Source organism: Parambassis ranga, chromosome 2 (assembly GCF_900634625.1).
Source record: "Parambassis ranga chromosome 2, fParRan2.1, whole genome shotgun sequence".
In the NCBI taxonomy this organism is placed as follows: domain Eukaryota; kingdom Metazoa; phylum Chordata; class Actinopteri; family Ambassidae; genus Parambassis; species Parambassis ranga.
Genome location: NC_041023.1, coordinates 9362313 through 9372849, shown reverse-complemented (window position 1 = coordinate 9372849; position 10537 = coordinate 9362313). Strand labels below are relative to the sequence as shown.

Here is a 10537-nt window from a genome sequence, read left to right as displayed (position 1 = left end):
CAGTTTTTTTGTGTGTGACACAATTAGTCTGCCTGAATAAACCATGGACTCACCACTTCTCTGAAAATTCATGCCTCAAACATACAAGTGAAGACTTTCAATAGAAATCCCTAAAAGAAATCTTAAAGATGTTTCAATGAACCACATACAGGAGCTATGAGTGCATAAAAGACTGTACCCGGAACCATTTTATGCTGTGAATTGACCTAAAGGTAAATATTTATTGTCAGAATGCTGTTATGTGACCTGACTGGTCAGCGGGAGGCTGTGACAAAACAAGGAGCAGGTGATGCAACTGCGTCACATTGGTGTCACTTTAAATTGACAGCTCAAAGCGAGGCTGCCTAATTCTGTTAAATGCCTGCTGAGTTTTTCTCACATTCACATGGGAGTGACTAACACAGCAGGACAGGAGGCAAAGAAAGAAGGCCATCTTCTATGGTCGATCTCTGGTTTTTAACACTGAAAGCATATAGATTCAGTGTGTCTGAGTGTGTCTGTGTGTGTTACGCCTCTGCTGCTATATCACTGTAGAGATCACACGGTAATATTTGCCCATACCAACAGAAGGAGTGAACTGTAATCTGCATGTGACCAGGGGCCGACTCCCAGCATCTGCTGATAAGAATCACACTCATAAGTGTCACCCCAGCATGCAGCTCTGACACAGCCTTGATGGAGGCCTTTAGAGGAGCAGTGGTGCCGCAGTTCGGATGCCCAGGCCTCCATCTGAGCCAGGACCCGCAGGCTTGGTTAAACCCACACAAAAAAGCTTTCCCCGTCTGAGCAGACAGTGGCTGTCGTCCAAGTCTGTTGACAAAAGACAGGACTGAATATGGGTCTGTTTTCACACTGAATTCGCCCCCACCCCCTCCTCCCACACACACACACACACACACTTTTCCACTGAGTGAAAGAGAAACGCAGCACACAAGCTCCCACACTAAAATTCTTCTGCTTCGCAAACAGAAAGCTTGTTCTGTTTGTCTACCTGTGCACAGTCCACCAGGTGCAACCTCAGTGTGTGTTTAGCAGGTGTGGACATGTACAAGGAAGAAAGTTACACCTCCACCCTGCCATTTGGTGAAACATCCGTGTGTGTATGCAAGTCAGACAAATACACCATATCAGTAGGACGCGCGCACACACACACTTCACACGCACACATTCACTCTCCTATGTCTGTAGTTGTGTTTGTTCCGCCTGAAGCTGGGCTCCCAGCTCAGCGCGGCCCCCGTGAGCACAGACTTTGGAGGGGCGTGTTCACTGCGTTTACTCAGTCTACACAAACGGTGGCGCACACAGACACACACCGCACTCAGGAAAACTTTCCCCAAAACCTTTCACAGATGGAACAGACGGGAGCTGTCAAATAAGGTAACACGGGTTTTCCTCTGTTTTTCCTGTGTTTTCGATAAATCGGAGAAAAATAAATGCTTAACCTTTGATCCAAAAAAAGAGGAAAAAGTGGCGACAGGTGTTTTGTCTCTCGCGGTGTTCATGATGAGGAAGGTGCAGCTCGGGTTTTTTTTTAAAGGGATATAATTAACCATGACGCCACACTTTGGTGATCTCTTACCATTAAGTATAGGCTACGCTAAAACTTTTCGGCTCTGTGGAGTGAAGATAAATGTACCACAGCAAAATAAAGATGCCTGGAAAATACATGTTATAGTATTATTGTTGGTTTTAAAAGTGTTTAATTGTAGGAGGTGTGGCGCACTCCTTGATATCCTGTTTGCCGAGCAAACCGTTTGGATAGGAGAGCCTCTTTTTGCGCATGCGTTAATTTCTTAGGCAGTTAAAGCACACATACGCAGACATAAAAGTTACATGTTGTTGGTGCAGCAGGTTATATTTGGCCAAAAACCTGCACATGTATATGCAACAAGTAACAGATAAGATAACATTATTAGATCATTAAAGGTGAAGCATCATTGTGGGTGTGCATGTAATGGTTGTAGCCACTGCAGGTACAGGAGGCTTGAGCTGCTTCACCTGCAGTTGAGCAGGGATAGCAGCTATGTCTGAGGAGTCCTCGGGTGATTCCACATGGACACACTGAAGACTTTTTGAATCTTTTGAGACATTTCTCCAGTGTTTTACAGCTAAAGATTATTCACATTTTGCCACTTTTTAATTGTAAAAAAAACTGGTGTTGCACGATTTGAAATAAGGACAGATTATAATTAGGGATGACCAGATATTTGTCTAAGGGTGCTCATACATCTCTGTCAGGAATGGAGGGGGAGCGGGCCGACTCATTTCTTGACCTGAGCCACCTGACAGATGAAGAGCAGTCCTCCATCCTGCAGGTCTTGCAGCGAGACTTGGATTTGCGTCATCGTGATGAAGGACGTGTAAGGTCAGAGGTGACTAATTTGTCTCTGTACAATGATTTGTCAATGATTAAAATCTGTAACATAAGGGATGCAAAAGATCAAAGGTCACTGTAACGTTGATGTGATGTTTTGGTTAAATTCCATGGTGGAGACATACAACTGCAGCTATAGATTAAACCATAAAGTGATTTACTTAGGACAAAACTGCACCTTTAAAGTCAAAAAGAAGAAGAAAAAAGAGAAGAAGAGAAAAGTCTGAATAACAGTAAATAAATCATTTTATTTACCTAAAGTGTTAATCGATTTGTGGATCGGTGAATAGATTTTTATAGCAGCCGTGTGTAACCTTGTGTTGTTTTCAGTGTAATAGGGGGAAGCAGGCAGGTCACACTGTGTGTTTTGTGTGATGGCAGAACTGACACATGTTGTGTACATAAAGATAGAAGTTAGAACATTGAGTGTTCCACATGGACGCTGTCATCAGCTGACTTATGCACACAGGAGGTTTTGATTGTTTTCTGTTTGACTTAGCTTTTCATCAATGCTGCAGGATCCTCGAGCAGACAGAGACAGACCCAACACGTCTGCGTTTTCTGTCAGGCGCGTGGTTCAAAGATGAGCAAACCAAACGCCACTGCAGTCGGACCTCAGTCAGCGATCTGGTCCACGCCACCATACGCCACAGGAAGACAAAGAGCAGAGGTCAGTTTTTAGGTAATGCAGTGTTACTGTCATTGGCCAGTGAGGGTTTTTTTTTCCTCCTCCTGCTGCTACAAGGATATCCCAGTGACGGTTCTGTGGTTGTTGCCATGGTTACAGATGTGCCCCTGAATGCACTGTTCAATGGAGATAGAGAGGAAATCTCCCTACACAACACCTCCTCTGAGGCAGAGGGAAGACTGAAGGGTACAAAGGAAGAGGAAAATGGAGGGTTAGTGAGGGTGTCTGTCTGAGAAAACATCGCTTATTGTAACATTTACTTATAGCTGCCCTTACAATGTTCTGATTTGTTTTCAGGATTCAGGGAAGTTCAAAACCTATACCTTCACCCAGAACAAAAAACACTTCGGTGCAGGTCTGTGTGAACATTTTCCTCCAAAATGTGTTCTGAATATTCATCTAAATGAGTTTTAATTACAGGGCAACAAGCAGAGAAATAATTCATCTTCATCCAAAGGTATGAAGGCTTCTCTCACATCTGTAGCTAACCCCCATTACTAAATATTAACCCATCACTCTGCTCACAGAGTGCGAAAGGAGAAGTAATGGATACTCAGAGGTAACTGAGGTGATTATACCACACGCCACTGATTATCATTGTCATAGTACACACTGGTTCTCTATCCACTGTAGCAAAATAAGAGCTCTCTGTGTGTGTATGTGTGTTTAGGAAGACTTGATTGACAGGCACAACGGGGACACTGACTCTCTGAGCAGCAGCCTGACAGAGCCTGATCCAGCTTCCCTGAGAACAAGCAGTTCCAACAGCAGCCTTCATTTGGGCTACACGGTACTCACGCACTATATACGTGCGCGCACACACACACACACACACACGCACGCACGCACACATGCACGTACGCATGCACGCACGCACACATTTCAGTAATTGAAGCAAGATGACTCAGCTCAGGACAATGACGTAGAAGCTGATCATTGCTCTGCGTGTTACAGCTCAATGGGAGCATGATGAGTCTGTTTAGCTCGGGGGATTTTGGACTGGTGGAGGTGAGGGGCCGCATCCAGTACTCATTGGTTTACGACAGCCAGAAGGAGGAGCTGCAAGTCAGAGTTTATCGATGTGAGGACATTGCTGCGGCACGCAAGAACCGCTCTGATCCGTAAGTGACTGTACATGCAAAGGGACATATTAAATCAACAGTGTCGCATACCAAGTCAATAAAGCTGTGTGTGTATATGTGTGTGTGCTCATTACAGATATGTAAAAACCTATCTCTTGCCAGACAAGTCGAGTAACAGTAAGAAGAAGACGTCAGTGAAGAAGAAGACACTAAACCCAGTCTATGATCAGACGCTCCGAGTGAGACACTCTCATTTACATGTTACATAAAGTGGACAAGTCAGTCCCAGTAATCCCCCCATCTGACATTTGTCTCCTCTTTATGGCCGCACCACAACCGATACATATACAATGTGATGACAAAATGGATGCAGTTTTTTAGTTGCATAATTCATCATCCTGTAATGATTTGTCCTCGCATGCCCTGTGTTAACATTCTGATCATGTTCATTCAGTATAAAGTGCGGATCAGTGAGCTGCGGAGTCGCACTCTGAACCTCTCTGTGTGGCACGCCGAGCCGCTGGGAAGGAATGTGTTTCTGGGGGAGGTGGAGGTGTCTCTGGGTCTCTGGGACTGGGCCCGCACACAGCCACTGTGGCAGGATCTGCAGCCACGGGTAGGAAGACCTAACATACATAAAACTTGGACACGCACTCACGTAGTCAGATAAATTAGCACATTTGTTTGAAAATTCACAGATAAATGTTCCCCAAAACCCAGCATCGGCATCATTTTTAACATCTGAGTGTTTATGTAACAGCAGTTTGGCAGACAGAATATGGGGAAGAGTGTCTCTTGTGTCGGGGAGAGCTGAAGGGAGAGGAGGACATGCTGTGAATTTCAACTAAGGTTTTATGTAACCTTAATCTTCCCCCAACTTCCACACTCCAGCCTCACTGCTTTTGGCTTTTATAATTTTGCCTTAATAATCTATATTTTTTCCTATCACAGGTTTGTCTGAGTCGGGACTCCATTAGCACCCGTGGAAACATCCTACTATCTGTAAAATACATCCCAGATGGATTTGAGGGTGATCAGAATACAAACATACATCATGGAAGCACTGTATGTCTGTCTCAGTGTGACAGCCACCTGTGTCTCAAACATTGTCTGTGCGTTTTAAGGTGGTGGTCTGCCTCTGACAGGAGAGCTCCACATCTGGCTCCGTGAGGCTCAGGGACTCCTGACCAACAAAGGAGGCCCCATAGACTCCTTTGTTAGAAGGTGCATGTTTAATTAGGATGATCTTGCTTTAGTCTGTCACCCTTTAGTCTGTCTTTAAATCGTCTACATTTTTTGTTCTGCACCCTACAAGCTACATACTCCCAGATACAAGTCAACAGAGTGGTCAAAAGACGCGGGTGGTGAAGCGCTCCATCAGCCCCACCTACAACCACACCATGGTATATGATGGCTTCCACGCCAGTGACCTGAAAGAGGCCTGTGCTGAGCTAACTGTGTGGCAGCGTGAAGGGTTAAAGACACACGTCCTGGGAGGGATTCGTCTGAGCTGTGGAACAGGTGAAAATCCATTCACTACATCTTTTTAAAATGTTTTATTTAAACCCCCCCCCCCCCTTTTCACCACCACAGTTTAGTCCTTACAAAGGATGCACAGAAAGGCATACCAGTTCATTGCGTTTGACACAAGCTGTTCTATTAATTAAGTGCATCCTGTACAGCTCTGAGCATGACCTCATACTACTTTAATGTTCTCGTGGATTTTGTGTTCCATCCATGCACGCATCCAGCACCTTATATCTGACTCTGGTTGGCATCTTAGGTATTTCAAATGGTCATGTCAATGGAGTCGGTCTCATTGTCACTGTGAAATGCTAAATAACCTTTACTGGGTCAGTCACTCTTGAAATTTGCCACATGGACTGCAGTATGGGCTAAAGTTGTGGTCATTGTGTTTCTCTATGTAAACCTGCACTGAATAAAATCGCAATTACACAGACCTCAGATATAAAGCAATACAGTGTGTGTAAAGTTTTTTGTGTGTTAGTCATGGCCTCATTAAGAAAAATGTCTCTCTTTAGTGTGTGGTTGCAGCTAGTGTCTCTGTGCTAAAGCTCCGAAAATGAATAATGAACCCCTGTGTGTCACCGTAGGTCAGAGTTACGGTGAGGCCGTCAGCTGGATGGACTCCACAGAAGAGGAGGTTGCTGTGTGGAACTCCATGATCGAAAACCCAAACCACTGGATCGACACAACACTACCTATCAGAATTAACCTCACCCACCGGTCAGAATGACTCTTCTGGCACACAAACCCACCCCATGTATGTTCAATTATCACTATGTTCACTTCACCTCACCTCTCCATCATAGTCACACAGTGCATACATACGCTGTTATTTTCTCTCTCAAAGACACTGTGATGCAATACTGGAACATGTTGGCAATGATTATACTGTCTGCAGAATGTGTGTTTGTGTCTTCAGTTCACTCTGTGTCTAATCAAAAAGAGATATTTGTAATTAAATTAATTCATTATGGATTAAAATATCAAACTTAACTGATGAACCATGCAGTGTTCTGATGCATTTACTGTATTATGTCAAGATGATAAATAATGAAGATTCTTTAGAAGAAAAGGACTGCAGTCGAACCATTACTTTTGAGAGGGTGTTACTGCCTCCTTGTGGTCAGTGTTTATACTTATTTTTATTTTTTTATGTGTTTTATTCTGATTATGGAAAAAACATCAAGAATTTAAATATTAGGTATTTATGTCCCTAGTTATCACCAAAAGACCATGTGATAAGACATTTATTATGATTATGAAATTAAAAACCCACAAATGAATACTGGTTTTCAAAGTCAATGATATAAGAGTACAGTACTTTATTTGTCATTTGTGTCTTAGCCCTTAAAGATTTTATTTTTGTGTTTTCACATCAGTTGCACTTTTGTTTATACAATATGCTTGGACTCCAGCCTTACAAATTAATAACCATTACAAAATATTGTGCTGGTTTAATTTTGCAGTATTGTGATGTCTACACAGGGACCCATGATTGGTTCTCCTTAAAATGTAATAATCCATGATTATTTAATCAAAATGAATGAATGAATATATATATATATTCATGTGTGTATATGGTTATATATATATATATATTATTATACACAGTATGTATTGTAAATAAAGGAAAGTAAGACCAACAGCAAGAAAAGGCATTTTCTTTATTTTATCCATAACTACATGAGCAAATCTTATCATTGACAGCCAAATATTAGCATCTTATGAGACACACCAGTTGTATGATGAAGTGCACCCTTTTCTTCACTGTTTCACAGCCATTTCACAGCATTCTGCATTAGGGTTAGGGTTACAGCTAGGGTTAGAGGTTAGGAAGGTCACAGAGGTGTGGTTCAAAGTTTAATGCATTTGGCTGAGACTCACCTCTCTAGTTTTGACCCTAATCCTAACCCTAGCTGTACCTCTAACCCTAACCCTAATGTGGTGTAGAGCCTCAAGTGGCCTTCCTAACTAACCATAACAAAATAATCTATTTTCATAAAATTAATTTGTATTTTAATTAATTAAATTTAATAATCTAATAAATTAAATGTGTCATTATATATTTATTTATTATTTAATAGAGTATTTATTTATTTATTTCATTGTGTCACTTTCAGGTCTGCATACTCTCAATCCCACAGCCCGAACATAACATTAAAGAAATGTGTGAGAGATAACAAAGATATTGACATTTTTGTCATGCTGTTGTAAAGCTTCGCCACTGGGGGGTGCTGAAGCACCTACTTCCCGCGCCTGTCGGTCGGCTGTTACAAGGTCCTCTTCTTCTGAGCCAGATCCGCACATTGCTGCTTCACCAGCAGCGCGCATGCCCTCTCTTGTTCCAAATGTGGTAACTTCACTTCTTAATTCAAAATGCCCAGACGGCAACCAGGAAGTAACGATGATGTCTATTATCGAGGCTGCTCCGGGCGGGGCGTGCTTGTGACGCGCTGCTCCTGTCGCCTAGCAACCTGCAGTGTTTTGTCTTCGGCTGTAAAGAGTTAATTTTGTAGAGCGTGCTTGTGTCTGTTCACCTCTAAAAATGTCGGATGTGTCCGCTATGGAAAACAGAAAGTTACAAGAGCTCACGGACACACTCTCAAAACAACCGGGACACTGTGAGTATTTTGTCTTACTTTTCCTACACTTACATTTCATTGTTTTACATTAGCAGCTAGCAACAGTGCTTAATGCCACGTGGTATCCTTGTTGTTTGTATTTACAAGTCAATAAAACCGAGATTAAGTGCCTTATCAGAGAGTTTAACGAACTTCTGGGAAAGATGAGCATTCTGGGGAGACCATCAATACAAGGCTTTGACAGAGAGAGGTTCAAAAGAATCCTGTGCAGCAACTTTGGGATAAAGGACAGCATCATGATGGATGAAGGTATTCTGTGTATTGTTTATTATATTTCGTTGAATCTTATCATACATAGACTTTCTGGGAGGCCACAAACATTACATGGTATTTAAATGATACGCAGACAAGTCAATGTCAGGATTCATTTGTACATATTCTGACTGGCAGTGATGTTTTTTTATGTCATCCAGTCTTCAGGACGTTTGATAAAGACAATGATGACTTTGTCACTGTAAAAGAGTGGATTGAGGGACTATCTGTTTTTCTTCGAGGGACGTTGGATGAAAAAATTAAATGTAAGGTGTCATCTTATACAACAAACAAAGCTTCAAGTTTACCCAGGTAATAACTCTCTTTGCATGGCTCAGACTGCTTCCATGTGTACGACATGAATAGCGACAACTACATCTCCAGAGAGGAGATGCTTCGCATGCTGAAGGATGGTCTTCCCGGGCTGCCCACGCGAGAAGAACGTGAAGAAGGAATCAAAGAATTGGTGGAGATTACGCTCAAGAGGATGGTGAGATGTCTGCTGCATAAATATAATCAGTCTGCTTAAACTTTACTAATGAACATCACTTAATATCAGCTTATCACATATTTTAGTAGCAATTTGGTTTATAATGAATGTTTACTGAATGAAAGGAATAACTGTGATTTGTAAAGGAGAACCTAACCTGTGTATTCGCACAGGACCATGACCATGATGGTAGACTGTCTCTTGAAGACTTTGAAAAGTCAGTTAAAGAGGAGAACCTGCTACTTGAAGCCTTTGGAAAGTGCCTTCCTGAGTACAAGGTAATCACAAACTAAATCTATTTTAATACTACATTTCTGTCAGATAATTTTAATTTTACAGCCTGTTGTTCTTTTTTTACAGACTATTGAGAAATTTGAGCAGGACGTATTTCAGAAACAAGTTGAACAATAAAGAACATTCATGCAGAGTCCCAAATTTCCCTGAGGGACCTTCCCAAAGGGATTAATAAAGTATATTCTATTCTATTCTATTCTAGTCTCAACCGAACTCTTCTTCTTCACCCCCTTTCTTCTTCTTCTTCCGTACGTTTTTTTGGCGCAGCGTATCTTCAGCATACATTTACCGATTTCAGCCATTCAACTATCAAAATGTTCATCTCATAGAGGACATTCCTGGGTTGGACCTTGGTTGGACCTTGGTTGGTGCACCTGGCACCTGGACACCCTAGGCCTGAGGTCAATGATCGATTTTATATTTTTTTTGCCTTGAATTAGGTAATCCTGATTAGGAGAATAATAACACACAAGAAACATTTGTTAAGTAAGTGAAGATGCAAACAAACTGTGTAACTTTGAAATTATAACTTTACGATCATGTCAGTGATGCTCCTTGTGACAGCCCTAGCTCTTTGTGAATCATGTACACTACCGTTCAAAAGTTTGGGGTCACTTGGAAATGTCTTTATTTTTTTTATCAAAATATTAAAAGTAATCAGACATACAGTCTAGACGTTGTTAATGTGGATCTGCATGTAGCCTAAATATGAAGAATACATCCTTCAACAGTTGTCACCAAGGCATAATACTGAAAGCATCACATAAACTTATATAATTATATTATCAGATATATTTTGGAATTTAAGTAAAGAAATTAACATTTACTTCAGCTGGTGATATATGAGGACATTTCAGTCATTCTGCTAAAATTACATCTTATCACTACACTCTTATCACTACACCATTCATTCATGCTGCAGAACTTTCAGTTCTTTAAAATCATCTACCTGGATATTCATGCATGCTTTTGCAGTAAAGCCTCTGTCAGTGACCTCTGTCTGTGGTTCGTGTTTGGGGATTTGCCTCTTCCTCCTCCCTCTCTTTACTCTGCAGCTCGAGGTCTTTGGGCTCTGCTGCTTTATGTTTGTGTAAGTGCAGCTAGCATCTTGGAGATGGCAGAGAGGAAGAGTAGCGCTGTTTGGAGTTATTTCACAGCGACAGACGAAGAGGAAGAAACTGCTACTTG

General features: G+C 41.8%; 2 protein-coding genes across 4 annotated transcripts; both read left to right on the top strand.

Moving 5' to 3' along the window:
- Window positions 1-1235: 1235 nt before the first annotated feature.
- On the top strand, window positions 1236-7267 carry sytl1 (synaptotagmin-like 1). Of its 3 annotated transcripts, none has more exons than XM_028399360.1 (15): window positions 1236-1377; window positions 2239-2365; window positions 2893-3056; window positions 3162-3273; window positions 3360-3417; window positions 3483-3519; window positions 3590-3630; window positions 3733-3852; window positions 4017-4183; window positions 4281-4383; window positions 4599-4760; window positions 5096-5174; window positions 5269-5368; window positions 5460-5665; window positions 6259-7267. In XM_028399360.1, exons 2-15 carry the CDS (start codon window positions 2241-2243, stop codon window positions 6399-6401), a joined length of 1617 nt encoding a protein of 538 aa, XP_028255161.1. In that variant the 5' UTR covers window positions 1236-1377; window positions 2239-2240; the 3' UTR covers window positions 6402-7267. The 3 variants fall into 3 exon arrangements, 2 of the variants coding, with proteins under 2 accessions (XP_028255161.1, XP_028255162.1); XM_028399361.1 differs by having other exon boundaries at window positions 2893-3044; window positions 6259-7264; XR_003670194.1 differs by lacking the exon at window positions 6259-7267 and having other exon boundaries at window positions 5096-5368; window positions 5460-5597.
- Window positions 7268-8157: 890 nt separating this feature from the next.
- Window positions 8158-9572, top strand: clxn (calaxin). Its single transcript, XM_028399362.1, has 6 exons — window positions 8158-8292; window positions 8401-8562; window positions 8727-8831; window positions 8904-9055; window positions 9229-9333; window positions 9416-9572. Exons 1-6 carry the CDS (start codon window positions 8217-8219, stop codon window positions 9464-9466), a joined length of 651 nt encoding a protein of 216 aa, XP_028255163.1. The 5' UTR covers window positions 8158-8216; the 3' UTR covers window positions 9467-9572.
- Window positions 9573-10537: the final 965 nt, after the last annotated feature.

Excerpts from the sequence above, each read along its gene's own strand:
- sytl1 (XM_028399360.1), top strand. The coding sequence starts at position 2,241 with ATGGAGGGGGAGCGGGCCGACTCATTTCTTGACCTGAGCCACCTGACA. Across the intron at positions 4,761-5,095 it reads GGCAGGATCTGCAGCCACGG|GTTTGTCTGAGTCGGGACTC; the intron begins GTAGGAAGACCT and ends TTCCTATCACAG. Across the intron at positions 5,175-5,268 it reads CATCCCAGATGGATTTGAGG|GTGGTGGTCTGCCTCTGACA; the intron begins GTGATCAGAATA and ends GTGCGTTTTAAG.
- clxn (XM_028399362.1), top strand. The coding sequence starts at position 8,217 with ATGTCGGATGTGTCCGCTATGGAAAACAGAAAGTTACAAGAGCTCACG. Across the intron at positions 8,832-8,903 it reads GTTGGATGAAAAAATTAAAT|ACTGCTTCCATGTGTACGAC; the intron begins GTAAGGTGTCAT and ends TGCATGGCTCAG. Across the intron at positions 9,056-9,228 it reads AGATTACGCTCAAGAGGATG|GACCATGACCATGATGGTAG; the intron begins GTGAGATGTCTG and ends GTATTCGCACAG.